Here is a 20,962-nt window from a genome sequence, read left to right as displayed (position 1 = left end):
GAAAGAGGTAGACCAGCTAAGGGCCTCAGAACCCAAGGAACCACACAGTGGTGATTTCCCTGGGTTTTCTTTTTGCCTCATATATCCCAGACTTGGTGCCGAAGAAGCCAGCAACCTGGAAATGCCAATGGATGCAGCCAAATAAAACCAAACAAAACCAAAACAGCAATAACAACAACAAAACCTGCTCTCTCTAGCCAAAGGACCAGGGAAGAAGTGGTCTAGCAAAATAGAAAACTTTTAGATAATAACTGCTCTACTCCAGCCAAATGCCACAGAAAGAATTGTGGCTCACCTCTACCCACACCTAGTAAAGTCTAGGCATATGGGGTACCTAGACTTCCTCTCAGCAGGCCAGTAAAGAAGTGTTCCTCCTCTTCACTGCTGGATTGCTGTCAGAGGAAACATGGTAGAGAATCGTACTTTCACCAACACCTGGTGATAACAAGGTTACTCCTATTCCCCAGTATCAGTGGAGGCCATATGGGGAGCTGGAACTCCTACCCCTGCCCATCAGTAATGAGGAGCCCCTCTCCTCAGGTGTTAATGGAGACTAAGTGGGGAACCTGGATTCCTACACCTACCTGGCTGTAACAAGGTACCTTACCCCCGCTTCCTCTACCTGATTAGTATCAGAAGAAGCCAACTGAACCAGAAGGTTTAAATATAATCCAGAATCCCAAATGTCCAGGCTTTAATAAAAAAGCACTCATCATATCAAGAATGAGAAAGATCTTGAACTGAATGAAAACAGACAATACCTAGATGATCGAGGTGGTAGAATCATCTGACAAAGATTTTAAAACAGTCATCATAAAAATGTTTCAACAAGCAACTCTGAAGATACTTGAAACAAATGAAAAAATAGAAAGTCCCAGCAAAGAAAAGTTTCAGCAAAGAAATAGAAGAACTGAATGGAAATTTTATAACTAAAAAATACAATAACAACAAAAACCTTCAATGGATGGGCTCAACAGCAGAGTGGAGGGGACAGAGGAAAGAATCAGTGACTTGAAAGATAAAACAATGGAAATTACTCAGTCTGAACAACAGAGAAAATAGAATGAAAAAAAAGAGCAGAGTCACAGGGACTTGTTGGATTATAACAAAAGATCTAACATTTGTGTCATCAGATTCCCAGAAGGAGAAGAGAAAAAGAACAGGACTGAAAAACGTACTAAAAGAAATAATGAGTAAAACTCCCCAAATTTAGCAGATGATAAACCTACAGATTCTGAAGAAGCTGAACAAACCCCAAAGAAGATAAACCTAAACAAATTCATGCCAAGACACATCATAGTCAAATTGCAGAAAACTAAAAACAAAGAAAAAAATCTTGAAATCCGTGAAAAATGACACCTTACATACCATGGATAAACAATTTGAATGACAGCAGATTTCTCATCAGAGATCATGGAGGCCAGAGAAGTGGCACAAATTTTTTCAAGCACTGAAAGAAGACTGTCAACCCAGATTCCTATATCCAGCAAAAATATCCTTTAAGAACGAAGGGGCTACCACTCAACAACAAAAAAGACAAACACCTCAATTAAAAAGTGAGCAAGCGATTTGAATAGAATTTCTCCAAAGAAGATATCTAAATGGTCAGCAAGCACATGGAAAGATGCTCAATGCCGTTAGTCATTAGGGAAATACGAATCAATACCACAATAAGATACCATTTCACACTTTCCAGAATGGCTATAATTTTTAAAAATGGAAAATAACAACTGTTGGTGAGGATGAGGTGAAATTGAAACCCTAATACACTGGTGGCAGGAATGTAAAATGTTGCAGCTGCTGTGGAACACAATTTGGAGGCTCCTCAATATGTTAAACATAGAATACAGCCCAGTAATTTCACTCTAGGTAGATCCCAAAGAACTAAAAGCAGGTACTCATACAAATACTTGTACATGCATACTCATAGCAGCATGATATTCATAATAGCCCAAAGTTAGAAACAACCCAAATGTCCATGGATGAATGAATAGATAAACAAACTGTGGTATATACATACAATGGCATATTATTTGGACATAAGAAAGAAGTACTGACATGCTACAAGTTGGATGAACCTTGAAAACATTATGCTAAATGAAATAAGCCAGACACAAAAGGTCACATATCATATGATTCTGTTTATATGAAATGTACAGAATGGCCAATCCATAGAGACAGAAAGCAGATCAGTCATTGCCACAGGTTAGGGAGTGACTTCACAGTGGGAACAGGGCTTCCTTCTGGGGTGATGAAAACATTCCGGAACTAGATAGTGGTGATAGTTGCACAACATTTCGAAGGTACTAAATGCCACTGAATTGTACACTTTAAAATGATTAAAATTGTGAACTTTATGTTTTATGTATTTTACCACAATTTAAAACTTAGTAAAGGGGAAATCCTAGCAAGATTTTTTTGTAGATATAGACAAAATTATTCTAAAACTTGTATGGAAAGGCAAAGGAACTAGAACAGCTAAAACACGTTTTGAAAAAGAATTAAGTGGGAGTAATCAGCTTATCCATTTTCAAGATTTATTAAAAGCCTACAATAGTAAAGATGGTATGGTATTGGCAGAAAAATAAATATACAGATCAATGAAACAGACTAGAGAACCCAGCAGTTGACCCATACAAGTATGCCAACTCATGTTTTTTTTTTTACAAAGGTGAAAAAGCAATTCTGTGGGAAAAAAATAGCTTTTACAATATATATTGCTAAAGAAATTGGACATTCATAGGCAAACAAATAAACAAAAAGCAAACAAATAAACAAAACCCTCAACCTAAGTCTCATACCTTATACAAAAACTAACTCCAAAGTGGATCAAGAGCTTAAATGTGAAGTATAAAACACTTAGAAAAAACATAGGAGAAACTCTTCATGGTCTAAGGCTAGACAAAGTTTTGACACCAAAAGCAATCTGTAAAAGGAAAAATCAATAAAGTAGACTTCATCAAAATTAAATGTTTGCTCTGCAAAAGACCCTATTATGAGAATGAAAAGACAAGCTGCTAGCTGGGAGAAAATATGTGTAAACCACAAACCAACAAAGGACTATTGTCTAGAATATATAAGAACTCTCTAACTCAACAGTATAAAAAACAGTCCAGTGAGGAAATGGTCAAAAGTCAAGAAGGAACATTTCCCCAAGAGGATATACAGACAGCAATAAGCACATGAAAAGATGTTCAACATCATTAGCCATTGGAGAAATACAAATTAAAACCACAATTAGATATTACTACATACCTATCAGAATGGCTAAAATTAAAAATAATGACAACCTCAAAAGCTGGTGAGAATAATGCAGGGAAACTGGATCACTCATACATTGCTTGTGGGAATGTAGAATGGTACAAGCACTCTGGAAAAGTTTATTTTTTAAAAAAACAGTTCATTAAAAAAATACCCTAAATATGCAATTTTCATATGAACCAGAATTTGTACTCCTGGGCATTTATCCCAGAGAAATAAAAACTAATGTGCATAAAAAAACCTATGCACAAACCAGTGTAAAGCAATTATACTCCAATAAAGATGTTAAAAAAAAAAAACCTACACACAAATGTTTATAGCAAATTTATTAATGAAAGCTAAAAACTGGAAACAGGCAGATGTCCTTCACCAGGTGAATGGTTAAGGAAACTGTGATACACCTATAGCATGGAATACTACTCAGCAATAAAAAGGAACAAACTATTGATATACACACAACTTGGATGAATCTCCAGAGAATTATGCTGAGTAAAAAAAGCTAATCCCCAAACGTTACATACTGTAACCTGTTTATATAACATTCTTAAAATAACAACATTTTAGAAATGGAGAATGGATTAGTTGTTGCTAGATGTTAAGGTGGAGATGGAGATTGGAGGGAAGTGAGTGTGGCTACATGGGGGATCCTTGTGATGGAAATGTCCTATATCTTGCTAAAGCAAGGATAGTCCATACAGTGAAAAGACTTCTGCTAAACCAGTTTAGGTCATGGTAGTGTGAGACCACCTAGGATTGAGAATATCTAGTAGTATTCCTCAACCAGAGTGGTACCACCTTCTGGGAGGCCTTTGGAAATATGTAGGGGCATTAAAAGTTTACATTGGGGCTTCCCTGGTGGCGCAGTGGTTGAGAATCTGCCTGCCAATGCAGGGGACACGGGTTCGAGCCCTGGTCTGGGAAGATCCCACATGCCACGGAGCAACTGGGCCCGTGAGCCACAATTACTGAGCCTGCGCGTCTGGAGCCTGTGCTCCGCAACAAGAGAGGCCGCGATGGTGAGAGGCCCGCGCACCACGATGAAGAGTGGTCCCCACTTGCCGCAACTAGAGAAAGCCCTCACACAGAAACGAAGACTCAACACAGTCATAAATAAATAAATAAAAGAACGTGAATTTCTTAAAAAAAAAAAAAAAAAAAAATTTACACTGACTGGGGATGCAGATGGCATTTGACAGGGGAGGGGAGACAAGAGTGCTAAATGTACTGCCCAGTGCAGTACATTTAGCACTCTTGTCTCCCCTCCCCTGTCAAATGCCATCTGCATCACAGTTCCACACACACACAAAATTGTCCCTCCCATAATGTCAATAAGGCCCCACTGAGAAACACTGAAGGCAGCTTTACACTCAAGGTCCCTAAGACACACCTCAATATGTGTTGAACCCTAATCTCTCTTTTTTCATTACTTTCACTGCCTGCTCTACCTTTTCTCAGTTACTCACATTCACCTTCACATTCGAAAGGATAATCCTTTTTTCAGATGTTAGAAGATCTGCGGCTTCCGTAGCGTCCAGGAGCCTCTGGTGGTTGGCTCCATAAAAAGTAAATAAATAAATAATGTCTTTTTAATAGTGTGCTAGTGGTCAGGACTTTGCACACACCACAAAAGAAACATGAAACATAAAAACACTTTATGGCAACATGACAGAATTTTCTACCCAAATAGTTAATAGAGAGTTCTCCCCTCTATAAGACCTCAAGATAGAAATTAATATAAACCCAAATAAACAAAACAAAATCTATGAGGGCATATACTGTAGGGGATATTCTTCAGCAACTTGGGTATTTTTTAGAACTACTTGATGACCATAATAGAATTGCTTCAAAGAGAATGCAAAATACTCTTGGAGCAGGAAGAGCAGAATCTGTTTGCCTATGATTCTATTATTGCTTTGAGCTACGGATTGACTGACTTGAGGTTGATTTAGCAAGTGTCTACCTTGCTCTTGCTGCTATCCACAGTAAAGGCTCCCTGGCTAGGTGGTGACTAGGAATCTGCGCTATCACAGTAAAGAGGAGTCACGTCTTATCTATTCTAGCCTTCTAGTAAGAGGCATATATATCCCCGAGAAATTGTGGTTGAAATGTCAAGTACTCGTACTTGAGCATTCTTCTGAGGACAGGGCCCGTATCTCTCATTAGATTTTCAAAAGGAGTTTGTGACCCAAAAAGTTAAGAACCATTAATTTATAAACTCTCAATCCCAAGTAATCTCACACGGCCAACCTCCTAATCAGTTCAACAAGAGGAAACTTATCTTTTACTGCGTTGGCAGTCTTAGATTTTAGAAACATTTTATTTTTGGAACTCTCACCTTCATACAGGGAAATGCAAGCACCGCTTTCTTCACCTTTGCAGGAATTGATAAAAACATCAAATGTGTGGCTAAAGGTGGCACAACGAATACGTCTTTATATAATAGCTCCGAATGAGTAAAATGGCAAAATTCCAAGCTATGAAAAAATGAATGCTTTTTTATTTAATTTAAACTCACACTTCCAAAAATATTTGATTTACTTTTATTCGAACCTTTTTCCCAAAAGAGATTTGAAGTGAGGTGTTAAAAATAAACACCTCACTTGTAACTAAATACAACAAACAGCTAACATAAAAATAGAAGATTCAAAAGCTTTAGAAAAGACAAACTATAGAGCAAAAACCTGAGCTAATATAAATACTATAATTGAGCATTATATTTACCTCTGGATTTATGAACAGTAAAAAAGAAAAAGAAAATGAGTTATATAATTCCCATTGCTTCTTAAAAGGAAACACATCAAGCTGCCAAAAGAGGCAAACATTTTATTTTTTTTGTTTTGTTTTGGCTGCGTTGGGTCTTCGTTGCTGCACGTGGGCTTTCTCTAGTTGTGGTGAGTGGGGGCTACTCTTCGTTGCGGTGCACGGGCTTCTCATTGCGGTGGCTTCTCTTGTTGTGGAGCATCGGATCTAGGGCCGCGGGCTTTAGTTGTTGCAGCACGCGGGCTCAGTAGTTGTGGCACGCGGGCCCAGCTGCTCCGTGGCACGTGGGACCCTCTGGCACCAGGGATCAAACCCTTGTCCCCTCGCACTGACAGGCAGATTCTCAACCACCGCGCCGCCAGGGAAGTCCCGCAAACTTTTATTACAAGGTGAATTTCTCAAGTAGGCTCTTAAACCCACAACAACTGAACACCATAACCATCACTGGCTTTATCTGAAATGAATTTGAAAAAGTATCTTGTTTCCTTGGTTTTTTTTTTTTTTTTTTTTCATTTGACACAAAATAAAGAGGCTATCAAATGATTATCTTTTTTTTTTTTTTTTTAGCATACTGCTATAAGTTAGGGGTTTAGTAACATAGTTTAAATGAGTCAAAACACCAATTTTGTTGAACTCCTTAGGTATATAAAAGCTGGATGCCAGCCTGTCTCTATTTTTATTACTTACTAATGATAGGCCCATTCTCCTAGCCAGCATTCTAATTTGAGGATCTAGGGATTGTTCTTTCTGTTCTGCCAATACTGTCTCTCACATCCCTGTCTAAATCTGTATCTTTTCTGTTTTCCTTTTCATCCTTTAAACTCAGCCACCTTTGAACCTATAAAAGACATTATAATGCAAAGAGTATTGGCTCCTGAGTCAGGTAAATCTGGGCTTGAATTAGGTAAACCTTGGGCAAGATGGTCCTTTGAACTTCAGCTTCCGTATCTGTAAAATGGGGATAAAATCTACCTTTCAGGGCTGTTGTAAGGATTAGAAATATTTTCATGCAGATCACTCAGCATAGCATCTGGCACCAGCAGATATTCAGCAATGCTATTATTTAAACTACTTTTATTATTATGATTACCCTTGTCCAGGTCGATCTGCTTTACTGTGTTGCATGACAATTCTCCCTACCCATTTCTAAGACTACTCCCCTATTGTAAAACCAACATAATACTCTGCTGTGTTTCTCCTATCATTTAACCTTGTCTATACTTTCAAAGGTAGCACTACCCTCAGCCACAGCTGGGATGTTTTTTATCCTAGCACAAAGAGTATACAAATTAGTAGCTGTTATCCAGCTCATTCCACTACTTTTCCTGTTGCAGCTTCTTTACAGCTTCCTAACACTGAATGAACATGTAGTAACTTACAACTACAATATAAATGATTCCAAAGGGGTAAAGGAGACAGGTCTGTAAATGGGATGGGAAAGATCTAAAGGACCTGAACCATGCTCCAAATCATCCTGGGGCAACAATGAGTTAGTGACCATCTTCTAGGAGAGAAGGGAAACTTTTCCTATCAAAAGCCATGGAATTAGAGAGAACAGACTAGTTTAAAGCTTTATAAGGAACAGAATCATGAGAGAAATGATCTACCTTTAAAAATAGACATTGTCAAAAGTAGTAAAAATTAGTCTCAAGAACAATATCTGAGCATCAGCAAGTCCTATAGCTTTACCTGCAAAATATATCCTAAGACTGACCACTTCTCATTGTTTCCATGGCCACAGTCATAGTTCTGAATGGCTGACCCTGCTTCCACTTCCCCCACTTCCAAAATCATTTTCTACAGATCAGTGAGAATTACCTGATTTTAAAATTTGGATTATGATATTATTATGGTGTTTTGATTTATACTTTTTTTCCTCCTTCTTTCTTATCTTCTTTTGAATTAATCAAGTTTTAGTCTTATTTTGTTATTTTAATTCCCCTTTTTCTCCTCTTGGTTCAGAAATAACACACTATTTTTTCCTATTATTTTGGTACCTACCCTTACAATACATACTTAAATATTAATTAATTAAAATAATTAATTAAATAAAGCATAAATCCAATAAATCTTGACAAACAATATGACAGCTTTAATTACAATTCCCCTCCTGTTTTATGTGTTACTATTGTGTTTTTTTACTGCCAGAAGCAGTCATTTTTTTAAATGCAGTAATTATTTGTTTAGATTTAGCCACACATTTCTTTGTTTACCAGTTCTTCTCCCATCTAATCCATCCTCTTTGCTCAAATCATCCTTTCTGTAGTAAATCTTTTTAACAGTTCTTTTTTTTTTTTTTAACAGTTCTTTTGACAAGGATATATTAGTGGTAAATTCCTTCAGGTTTCAATTTGTTTGAAACGTTTTACTTATTTTTAATTCTGGAATAATATTTTAGCTGAGTATAGAAGTCAAGGTTGGCAATTATTATCTCTCAGCTTAACTGGACCCACATTGCAACTTTGTTTGGAATAAAACAGAGACAAGACCACTCTGCAATTACAAAAATGTGCAAACATCCCCTCTTAACATGCATATTTGCTACTTTTTGTTGTTGTTTTAACCAATTTTAGCTCCAATCCCTCTTTAATCCTTCCACCTCCTAGATAAAAATTTAGATACCCAACCATTGAAATGCCCCTGCTTCTTGACAATATTCAGTCCAGAATTAGCCCTTACTATTCTAAACTCTAGTTGAGAATCATCCAACAGCAGCCCAGTCTCTACAAGAGGCTCCTCCTAACTTCCCTTTACTGAACTGATCCCATAGTCCCACTACAGCGTTCTCTTCCTTGCTGCAGCAAGAAACCCAATTTTTTGACTTCAGGTTTGTTCCCAGTGGTCTTTGGTCAATGGGCTTTGACAAGGATGTTGGTAAAAATTCTCCAATAATCTCAAAGGGCCCACAGATGACTTCTGACTTTAAAATTTTATTATGGAAAATTTCAAACATTTACAAAAAGAAAGAGACTAGTATAACAAATCCCTGTGTATCCATCGCCCAGTTTTAACAATGATCACTTCATGTTTCAATCTTATTTTACCCCCACCCACTTCTCCCCCATCTTGGATTATTTGGAAGCAAACCCCAGCTATCATATCTTTTCACCTGCAAATATTTCAAGATATATCGCTAAAAGATAAGCACTTTTTAAAAAATGTATCACATCAACAACTTTAATAATAATTCCTTATAAACCATTAAGTATCCAGTAAGTGTTCATCAACATTCAAGTTTCCCCAAATATCTCATAATTTTTTTTCTTGAATTAGAAATTTCTAATTAAATTAGAAATTTCTTGAGTTAGAATTTATTGTATTCTATTGTAAGTCCATACTCTATATTGTAAGTCCATACTCTGCAACTGGTTGATGTCTCTTAATTCTCTTTTAGGCTATAGGTTTCCTCTCCATCTTCGTCTTTTTTTTTTTTTTTTTTTTTCCAATTTATTTGTTGAAGAACCCAGGTCATTTGTTCTGAAGAGTATGCCCATGTCTGGATTTGCACCTCTGAGGTATCATTTTATGTCTCCTGCATTCCTTCTAAATAAGTAGTAAGCTGACTACCGGTTGATCAGACTCAGACCGAAGGGGTGGTTTTCTTTTTTGCAGGACTACTTCATAGGTGGAATTGTGTACTCCACCTATGATCAGAAGGACGTGTTTGTCTCTCCTTTTGTGATGGATAACAGCTATCGTTGATCATTGCCTAGATACATTAATTCATTAGGAGTTACAAAATGCTGATATTGTAATGCTGATATTGTAAAATGCCATTTCTTCTTCATTCATTTGCTGGAAAACTTCTATAAATAGAAAATTTCCCCTCATCTTGTGTTCCCACAGAAAAAATAGGATAAATGCTTAATGCTTTCCAGTTTCAACGTAATGAATTAGTTGTTCCCCTAGCATTCTCCAACAATGACCAATGAGTTTGTATGTTTAAGAATCATTGTAAACTCATAGATTTAAACATACCTGATATGTTTAGATCCATTGCATATAGTATCCATTTTGACACTCAAATTGTCCCATCTTTGGCCAGTGGGAACTGTTCGAGTTGCTTCTGAGTCCTTTTGACAGAATTCTAACAGTTTTTGAAAACTTCCTTGCTTATCCTGGACAATTCCTGCCCCATACCTGAAATTAGCGATTTCTCCAGGGAGTTCCTTTTAGTGTGAAATGGTATTGAGATAGCTCAGATTGGACACCAGGGGTGTTCATTGCTACTGGGTTATTGTTTCTAGGCCTTTTCAGGATAAAGTTAGGATATGTTTTAGGATAAAATACACCATGAGCTCTGTATAACTATGAGTATATACCATATATAAAAGTATAACTATGAGTTATACTTCCAATTTAAATTCAGAATATAGAGTTTTTACTTAATTTCATCAATCATAAATCTGTATCTCTTTATTCTACATCAAAAATCCTGGTTCACAAAGACACTAACATTATTACTCATTTGTTTTATCCCACAGTACACCCACAATACTTTCAGAATAACAATACCAACACTACCACCAACAATATGACTACCTAAAATGTTTTTGCACTTCTTTTTGTCCTTAGAGTATACCCCACTTGGGATGTCATAGTCAAATTATTGTGTTTTAAAATCATTTGGATAGTTTGGTTGGGGTCACTTTACATTTTTATTATAAAAGCCCTTGTGATATGGCTTCATGTGGTGGAGAGAAAAATTTTCAGATCTATATGTATAAAAAAGAGAAGAGTACTCTGTGGACTTCTAAATTCTGAATTAAATGTAGAGCAACTTAAGATGCTTTAGTGACAGTATTTGGAATCAGTCCTTCTGTTAATTTCACTTGGCAAGTATTAAGAGATGATGATCCCTGGTGCCTATGGCTGCAAAAATACTACATGGCTAAATTCCTTGGTTGCAATATCTTAAAAGGTCACTAGATTATACTACTTCACAAAAGTATCTTTCTGAATCTCTTTTTCTCTCAGTTTATCTCTCCAAGTTCTTCTTCCCTGTGGGTTACTAACCTTCAAAAAATTCCATCCCCATTCCTTTTTCTTCTCTTTGCCTTTGCTAGCTTCCTCCCCAGAAACTCAGGAGCTTATACATTTGTGTGTATACTTGGGAAGAGGAATTGCTACATAAACAAGGGAGTGAAAATGGAGGAGGTAGGGGGATAGACAGCTGCAAGGATCTGAGCTGGTAGACTGAAACAAACCCTCATCCTAAACAACTCAGAGCTCAGATTTCTTCTTTAGACAGCTGGCTTTTTTAGTCCTTCTGAAATCTCTACAAAACTGGGGGAGGGGCTGTGAACTACCTCTGCTATGCACCTTATTTAAAGTCAGCTACCTCCTAGATATGTTCTATCAAAACTAAATGCAATATTCAATACAGCAGGGATGAGGGTGGTGAATGAAATGTATACAGTTGTCCACTCTAATTTTTAAAGGCCAGGAGCTCATTATTGACAATGCTGAAGGGCTGCCTGCAGTAGGCAGTGACTAGAATCATATAAGCTCGAACTGGATATCTGACTTGCTTGTCATATTTCTGTCCTCCCCCCCGCACTTGGCACCCTATACTCCATATTGTTTCTAATCCTCCTACCCTCCCCACTCCCCCCACTCCAACACCCTACCCCCACCAATGCTCCTGGAATTTTGGACTTAGCTATTTTTAAAACAGTCAACTCAGTAGCCACCTCCCTCCCCTGCTCAGCTGTCCAGTACTCCAGCCAGCCATATACTCCCCCTTCCCCCCACACCAGACCTTCTCTGGTTCCCTGACCTCAGTGAGATTGCAGCCGGTCTGGGGACCTAGGGGAGACATGGAGAAAGAGACGGGGGATCCCCTGGCTGGAGCTGACTGACAGTAGACAGTCATGGCTGGAGAATTGGATATCAGACTAATGTTTGACCTCTGGAAACAGTAAGTCAAAATGAAACTGCAATTCCTTTAATAAGCTTTTGGAGTTAGAATTGAAGTTAGAATTTCATAAAATTACGACATCTACTTGGATGTCTCTGGTCCAAAAGCTAGGATCTCTCCCATACCAAGGTGCCCCAATCTCCATTTCTCCTTCTGTCTTATTTCTTTCTGGCCTCTGGCCATTAGAAATTTAAACCTCCGTCTCTCCTCTGAGAGCCTTAGCTCTCTCCTTATCTTGTTACCTCAAGACTTCTGATGAAGTCTCCTTCTTTAATATGTGTCCCACATTTCCTATTCTGTGGTTTTCTCACCAAGGCCAAATTTAGCCTGAGATGATTAGTCACTGATACCCTTCTATCCTGCTCCTACTTAGCAGTGCCTTTCACATTGGGCTTTCAAGGGTGGGGGTTACTCCTTGTTGTAAATGATTTCTCCCCATAACTCTAGTCCCATCATCCTATTCTTCTTCCTGCATGACTCTCCCTCAATCGTATCCTTATCCCAGGAGAGGGTAGTTTGGCAAAAGAGAGTTAGCCCCTCCCCAAGCCCTGTTCTCATCAAAAGATTGAGAACTTCTCAACTTGCAAGGTAAGGTTAATGGAAGTAGTGGTTCTTCAGTGAGATTTGGAAAATTACAAGAAGAAATGTTGACTTACAAACAAATGTTGATTTGCATGCTTGGCTTGCATCCCATTATCCCCTGAGAGAGAAGGATTATAATTTTAGCTCTCTAGAGTAGATGAAAGAGACTGGTTCCCTTTTCATTTGAATACTGACGTTCTAGAGAACAGGGATGGTTTATACCACCCTTACTCCTTCTCGCTGAAAATTCTGACACAAAGGAGGAAAATAAATGAATGACCTCTGGAGGGTGTTCCCTCCTGATAGGGAAGGGCAAATAAGAGGTATGTTTCTGAAGTATTTTCAGATCCTAATTCTGTTGGGGAGCCCACTGGTATGATTGAGATCTGATCTATCCACTCCTTTTTTGACATTTCTGCTGGTTGGTAGCTCAGAATGGGGCAATACAGTGGACTCTGCCCCCCTGAGTTCACTCAACCTTTCTTCCACCCCCACCTAGGGGTATTGCATAAGGGACCTGAAAGTGGCCGCAAGAGCAGGGCACAGAGACTTAACAGCCTCGCTTTTAGTTCAGGGAGCCCCATTCTCCCCAAACTCCAGTCTGCTCATCTTTTTCTTGATCTCCCAAGATTCTCTTCACACGATTCTGAACAATCTTCAACTCTTCTCTTTCCCCATGCCCAGCCAAATTTCTTTTTTCAGTCCCTTACAGGACGTCCGGTCAAAATTCACTAGGTAGGAGGGTCACCAGCTGGAAAGAACCGGAACCTGGGGGGACCTGGCTGGATAGGTATGGGGGATCCAGGCCAGTCCCCTAGTCCCTGGTCCCCCCATGGCAGTCCCCCAACTCTAAGCATTCTCACTCTCCTGCTGCTCCTCTGTGGACATGGTAAGGAAGGGTTAGATAAGGGTTTGGGGAATCTAGGGGGTAGCCTGCTATGTAGGGGTGGGCATGTGAGCTTGGGTGAGTGAGAAGAGATGGGTGCTGAGGAATTCCAGTCACTCGCCCCACTCTCAGGCATATTTTATTCTCCATTCAACTTGGGGAAGGGCACTGGGAAAGCCCTTGATCCACAGGGAGAATAGACCTAGCAGGGCTTACACATGTTTAGCAAGATTGAAAGAGGACAAGACTAGAAAGCTGGGGGCTGGGGGCTCGCGGCTGCGCACTGGGGACTGTGGAAGGCTCTCAGTTGGGTTTTAGGACCGGCTGGAATCCCCTGATGAGGTTTGGGAGAGTTATGGTTGAGCGGCGATCTGGGGACCATCTCACAATCCTCTCTCCCTTCCGTCCTCAGCTCATTCTCAGTGCAAGATCCTCCGCTGCAATGCTGAGTATGTATCTTCCACTCTGAGCCTTAGAGGTGGGGGTTCACCAGGAGCCCTTCGAGGAGGAGGCCGGGGTGGAGGGGTGGGCTCCAGCGGCCTCTGCCGAGCCCTCCGCTCCTACGCGCTCTGCACTCGGCGCACGGCCCGCACCTGCCGCGGGGACCTCGCCTTCCATTCTGCTGTGCACGGCATCGAAGACCTGATGATCCAGCACAACTGCTCCCGCCAGGGCCCCACGGCCCCTCCCCCACCCCGGGGCCCAGCCCTTCCAGGCGCAGGCCCGGTGCGCTCCTCTGGTCCCCCAGCCCCGGACCCCTGTGACTATGAAGGCCGGTTTTTCCGGCTGAACGGTCAGCCCCCAGGCTTCTTGCATTGCGCCTCCTTCGGGGACCCTCACGTGCGCAGCTTCCATCACCACTTTCACACGTGCCGTGTCCAAGGAGCTTGGCCCTTGCTGGATAATGACTTCCTTTTTGTCCAGGCCACCAGCTCCCCCGTGGCATCGGGGGCCAACGCCACCACCACCCGGAAGGTCAGGGACTCAATTGCTCCTCCAGATCCTCCCATGGTCACCTCAGGGTACCACTCCCATGCCATTCCCACTATTTCTCAGCAATGCTCCCTATTCCCTTTCCTCCTCAACCACTCTCACATCTTGAATCACTCCTTCCTACCAAACACTCGCTCCTGTAAATCACTTTCCCTCAGTGGGAATTTCACGCCAATGCAGAAAACCCTGAAGAGAAATTTGGAAAGAGGAAAGTTGAGGAGCCCTGGGTTGAGGAGTTACAGAAAGGAAACTTTTCCTCCTCCTGTGGGAGTTTCCGAGGTTGAGACCAAATAAGAGAGGGGTTGAGCAGGGATAAAGCAATATTGGAACATAAAGAAGGGATCAAGGAGTGAGAACCATGATAAGCCTTTCATCTCTGCTGGGATCAGATCCCTGATTATGTAATGAGGCCTGACTAGTGGAAGCGGGTAGGATACACTGAGCCCAAAATAAACTGTTTTCCCTCTTGCCCTCACAGCTCACCATTATATTTAAGAACATGCAGGAATGCATTGATCAGAAGGTCTACCAGGCTGAGGTGGACAATCTTCCCGCAGCCTTTGAAGATGGTTCTATCAATGGAGGTGACCGACCTGGGGGCTCAAGTTTATCCATTCGAACTGCTAACCCTGGGAGCCATGTGGAGATCCGAGCTGCCTACATTGGCACAACTATAATCATTCGGCAGACAGCTGGGCAGCTCTCCTTCTCCATCAAAGTAGCAGAGGATGTGGCCAGGGCCTTCTCAGCTGAGCAGGATCTGCAGCTCTGTGTTGGGGGATGCCCTCCAAGTCAGCGACTCTCACGCTCAGAGCGCAGTCGTCGGGGAGCCATAACCATTGATACTGCCAGACAGCTGTGCAAGGAAGGGCTGCCAGTTGAAGACGCTTACTTCCATTCCTGTGTCTTTGATGTTTTAATCTCTGGTGACCCCAACTTTACTGTGGCAGCTCAGGCAGCTCTGGAGGATGCCCGAGCCTTCCTGCCAGACTTGGAAAAACTGCACCTCTTCCTCTCAGATGCTGGGGTTCCTCTTTCCTCAGCCACCCTCCTAGCCCCACTCCTTTCTGGGGTCTTTGTTCTGTGGCTTTGCATTCAATAACTAGGCCAGCAATCTCATGACTGGTTTAGAAGTGATTTGTGGATAGAGATTGGCAAGGAAGAACATACAGAATCACTGAAGGAAACAGTGGGGACTAAGAGACACATGAAACAATGACATTTATCCAGAGTGAGAGAGGCTGCAGTCCAGGGTTGAAATGATCACAGAGTGAGGATTCTGGGCAAGGTTTCTGCATTCCAGACCTCAGTAGGGGCTCTTCACTAATTTCCCCAGTCTTGTTTATAATAAGCAAATTGTTCCAGTCCGTCTACTCCTGAGATCACCCCTACAAGCTTAGAGGTTATGGGGTCCTGACCATCAGTAGAAAATTTAAGGGTTGAGACTTTTAATAGAGAGGAACTGAAAGAGGAAGAGATGATCATTACCCATCAGAAACTCAAAATCTAATGATATTTTCTCTTGGAAGGTGGAAAGAGGAGGAAATGATAGGGAGAAGAGTCTATTTGATCAGTATATGTGGGTAAGATGTGTTCTGCTTTCTTGGTTCAGAGGTGAAGTGGGGGTTGTCTGGATTTCTGGTGAAGGGAATCTCTGGAGAACAGCACAGATAGGAAAGAAGCTATCATCCCCACCCCTAACTAATCTGTTATTAAAGTTATGAATTCTTCACATTTATTGCCTATGTTGAATCTCTTTACAGACGCTTAAGATGGCATAAAGACAATGTGTTCACTCCACTGAAAGAGGGCTCAGAAGTATCAGATATTGTTTCTGCCCTCAGGAAGTTTACAGGCTATTAGGGAGACAAAGCTGATTCACATGAAGGAGTGATGAGCGTGTAATTATTCACTAAATTCTATGGTACTATGAATCCAAATGGGAAGATGGGTGATGAGAACTCAAGATATAATAAGAGGTAGTAGAGGAGATGGGATTTGAAGTGATCTTTGAAGATTGGGTAGGATTTGAATTAAGGACCTTCCAGGCAATGGACACCATCTGGAGTTATACATAGATCCATGATTCAGTGAGGAAATCAGCAAAACTCAAATGAAGTAGACAAGAAGTACTGGGATAGAAGGGTAGATGGACAGAGGCCAGATTATGAAGTGCCTTGAAAGTGGGGCCAAAGAGTTTAAATTCAATTAACAGCTAACATTTATTGAGAGCTTAAAACTTGCCAGGTAATGTTCTAAACACTTTTTTTTTTTTTTTTGGCCATGCGGCATGGCTTAGTTCCCCAACCAGGGATCGGACCTGGGCCCATGGCAGTGAAAGCGCCAAGTCTTAACCACTGGACCACCAGTGGTTCCCTAAACACTTTAAAATTATTAATTCATTTAATCCTCACAACTCTCTAAGGAAGGTAATATTCTTATCTCTGTTTTTATACAAGGAAACTGAGGTACAGGAAGATTAAGCAACTTGCCCACAGTAATACAGCTAATAAATGGTAGAGCCAGAGACTGAACCCAGGCAATTTGGCTCCAGAGACCTAACTAACTCTAAACCACAAAACTATGCTGTCAAGGAAACAGCCATTAAAGATTCTGGCTGTGGAGCTTGGCAGGGAAGGGGAGCTGCAGGCAATGGCTGCCACCACAAAAAATTTCTCTTCTTCTATCACATGAAACCCAAAAGGGAGAGCTGGAAAAGGGCGGGAAAGGCCCAAAATTGAAGGAATCTAGTTTGTAGAAGAAAAGACTGAAAATGGAAGCTGTTCTAGTTCAGGATGTTCTAAAGTAACAGTTCTGTTCTGAACAGAACTATGAAGGAGATAACATTAACATTCAGTGTTGTCCCCCTGCTTCTGGTCTCAGTCTCCCCTTCAGCCACTCCATTATCTAGGGCCTGCCCTCCCTAACATAATTGTGTATTCACCCTGTCTCCTCCCTCTTCTCTCAGTCTCACCCACCTGACCAAACTCCCCTACGATACATATACACACCAGCCATTGCTTACCAGGCAGGGGGTCCTATCTGGGCTGCCATTTCAAATTTCTTTTGCAATTCTTCATCCTCTATTCTGGTCTCTCCACCTTCTCTAAGGACCATAGCCACTCTGCCATTCCTGCAAAGCACAGTCTCTATAATTTTTTTCTTTTTTTTTTTTTTTGGCCATGCCGCGAGGCATGTGGGGTCTTAGTTCCCTGGCCAGGAATGGCACCCACGCCCCCTGCAGTGGAAGCAGGAGTCTTAACCACTGGACCACCAGGGAAGTCCCTATAACCTTTAGCTAAGCTAGAAAACAATCTTTTCTAATGGAAGAAAATTGGAGGAAACATATCCATTGCTGTCTTCACTTACAGATAACTTAGGCATTTTAACTCAAACCATCTTTTTTAGAAACTGTTCCTTATATTGGTTCTCTTAACTCAAAAGAGTATGTAACTTTGTCCCTCAGGTGTGGGAATTTCAAGTAAGTTAAGAAGAATTTCATAGCCAATTGGTGAGTGAGATTCTCTTATGGCACCTGTCATGCAACACTGCTTCCTTTGCCCAAACTTAGGTTAACCCTATTACCAATGGAGTATTTAAAAATGGGTAGCTCAAAATAAGTGCATGAAAAGATGCTCAACATCATTACTCATTATGGAAATGCAAATCAAATTTTAAAAAAACAATAAGAAAACACTACACACCCACCAGAATGGCTAAAATTTAAAAGATTGACCATATCAAGTGTTGGCAAATTGTGAAGCTCTCACATGCTACTGGTGGGAATGTAAAATAGTACAACTACTTTGTAAAATGGTTTGGCAGTTTCTTTAAAAGCATATACTTACCATACAATCTAAACATTCCACTTCTAAGTATTGATACAAGAGAAATGATAACATGTGTCTGCACAATGACTTGCATACAATATCACTCAGCAATAAAATGAAGTAAACTACTGATACACACAACAATATGATGAATTTCAAAATAAGAATGCAAGCGAAAGAAGCCAAACAACAACAGAAAAGACTACATACTGTATACTTCCATTTATATAAAATTATAGAAAGTGTAAACTAATATATAGTGACAGAAAAAGATCAGTGGTGCCTGGGGATGGTCAGGGGGAGGGAGGGAGGGATGGTTTACAAAGACACATGAAGAAATTTTTTGGAGTAACATGTTCATTATCTTGATTGTGGCAGTGATTTCATTTCAAAAGCCATGAAAATATACACTTCAAATATGTGCAGTTCATCAAACATCCAGTATACCTAATAAATATGTAATTTAAAAGAATAGGTAGCCTGCATTTCCCTCTTCCTTTGATGGATCAGTCGAAGGCTTAGAATGACCACACTATAAAAAGGAAGATTAGAACAGAATTTCCTTCTTCTAGGAAAACACAGAAAAGAGGAGGATGATGGGGAAAGGAAAGAGAATATTTAAATATTGTATACTCTCTCTTCTACTCCTATCACAAGGACCATATTCCTTCCTCCAGATTGTCATTCTCCAGGTCAGAGATCACAGAAAGGACATTTTCTGGTTTAAAAACATCAACCCTGTGCCTCAGTTTTGTCTTTCCGCTTCACTTCACAGTCAGCAGATAGTACTGATGACTAAAAAGAATTACCCAGTGAGGATAGAACAAGCCTTCAGGAAAAAGAAAATTAATTTCTTAGATTATCTGATCTGTTGACCATCTGAGAGAAAATATTAATAAGTATTTGACAGAATTGGCATTTCAGACATAAACTGAGGATAGGTGCATAATAAACTAAATAAACTGCTTAAATAATTATAACTTCATAACAAACAAAGGGTTGTTCAGGACACAAAACAATCAAAATACACTACTTGGCTCCACAATTGATGCTATTTACACAGTGATAATAATGTAAACAATGACTACTGACTTGGCCAAAACTGTTATATAACTCTATAAGGAGGATGGGGTAGGAGGAACAGGAAGGTAGGGATACAATGTGATGTAAGATGCTTAAAATTTCAAATACTATAACAAAAAAAGAGCAGATATGTCTAATATTTCTAAATTAAGAAACAAAAGAAGAAACATATAATTTAGAAATATGAAGTAAATACCAGATGAAAAAGCTGAAATAATTGGAAGAGACTATCTCAGTGGAGTGAACTGAGGACTGCTGGGGTTTTGCATAAGCATCAAATATTATGTGATTTTTAACTATATTATGTTACATTATTTTGATTTTAAAAAGAGAGGGCATTTCCACCTTGGCCAGTCCTGAGCATTTCCCCTTAGCTTCTTATACTTGTGGACACCTCAACCATATCTCAGGTCTACCCAACCCCCTTCTTACCCACTTCACCCCACCTTGTATACTTCATGGCAAGTTCCTTCCCACATTTCTTCTCAAGGAAACAGATAATTTCCATGGTCCAGTAATTACACGTTCTCAAAATCAGTGCCAAGAAACTGCACCAGCACTAAGGAAAGGAAGGAAGATAGAACATTAGAAAATAATAGGCTTTCCTCAATTTTTCTGCCTACTCCCACACCAAATTATTCATCGTCCTCCTAATAGTTAATAAGAAGAAATAAGTTACATACGTTTCCTGAGGTAAAATTTGTGTGTGAATGGAGGGTGGGCTTTGAGAAAGTGAAAGAGAAATCAGGAAAGATAACTGGATTCTGCCTCCACTGCAGGGCTATTATGGAATGATTCTTTGCTACTGGTTCAATATTTTTAATATCAAGGGTTTTGTGTAATCAGTCTTTGATACAGCATTTCTACTTCTACCTATGAGGAACTAGTTAAGCTGGATTTTTTTAAAAAATTAATCAGTCTCTTCATCCTGCCCTCCAACCCTGCCTCACCCCAGCGAAGAATCGAAAGGTCCTTTGCTGAAACTGTAGCACCTGGAACAGAAAATGTTCTGCCATGGCTTAATTTTCTCTTTATGGAGATCACTGTCCTGCATCTACCACGACCAAGCCTGGGGAGAATACCATCAGTGCTGGAGAAGAAACCAAAACCAGAAGGATGAGCAATGGGATGGGCTAAATATGCTACACATTAGCTGATCAGGCTAAAATAATCCTCTACGGATTGACTTTTACCCTTATTTAGAATTTTTGAAGCACCTAAACTATGCCAGGCCATAAGACAACATGGTTCCTATCTTTGGGAAACTCAGTTTAGTGGGAAGTAACAGACAAATAAACAGATAAATGATCAATATTCATAATATATATAAGTATGTACAATATGCTGTTAGGAATACAAAGAAAGTGACAATCAAATCTGCTTGTAGAAATCAGAGAAATCTTTACAAAGGAGATGACTTTTTTTTTTTAAAGGATAAGAGATGCTCTAGTGGAAAGATTTTTGAGCCATAAATTAGATGAATTTTGTCCTAATTGTGTGAAGTTAGGCAAGTCACTTGAGCTCTCTATATTGCAATATTCCTTTCTACAAAATATCTGCCTGCCTATCTAGTGAGAATCTAATGTTTGTGCAATTGCTTTATAATGCACATGTATATTTAGCTCTATGTACATTTATAAAATGCTA

General features: G+C 40.0%; 1 protein-coding gene across 5 annotated transcripts; it reads left to right on the top strand.

Moving 5' to 3' along the window:
* Positions 1 to 11,769: 11,769 nt before the first annotated feature.
* On the top strand, positions 11,770 to 16,136 carry HJV (hemojuvelin BMP co-receptor). 5 transcript variants are annotated; one of them, XM_059929672.1, is made up of 4 exons: positions 11,770 to 11,941; positions 13,226 to 13,412; positions 13,822 to 14,384; positions 14,881 to 16,136. In XM_059929672.1, the coding sequence occupies exons 2-4, from the start codon at positions 13,316 to 13,318 to the stop codon at positions 15,502 to 15,504; spliced, it is 1,284 nt and encodes a 427-aa protein (XP_059785655.1). In that variant the 5' UTR covers positions 11,770 to 11,941; positions 13,226 to 13,315; the 3' UTR covers positions 15,505 to 16,136. The 5 variants fall into 5 exon arrangements, with proteins under 5 accessions (XP_059785655.1, XP_059785663.1, XP_059785669.1 ...); XM_059929680.1 differs by having other exon boundaries at positions 13,208 to 13,412; XM_059929686.1 differs by lacking the exon at positions 13,226 to 13,412 and having other exon boundaries at positions 11,773 to 11,941; positions 13,822 to 13,858.
* Positions 16,137 to 20,962: the final 4,826 nt, after the last annotated feature.

Source organism: Balaenoptera ricei, chromosome 1 (genome assembly GCF_028023285.1).
Source record: "Balaenoptera ricei isolate mBalRic1 chromosome 1, mBalRic1.hap2, whole genome shotgun sequence".
NCBI classification, from domain to species: Eukaryota; Metazoa; Chordata; class Mammalia; order Artiodactyla; family Balaenopteridae; genus Balaenoptera; species Balaenoptera ricei.
The sequence above is the reverse complement of the archived record's forward strand: the minus strand, read 5'-3'. Positions and strand labels throughout refer to the sequence as shown.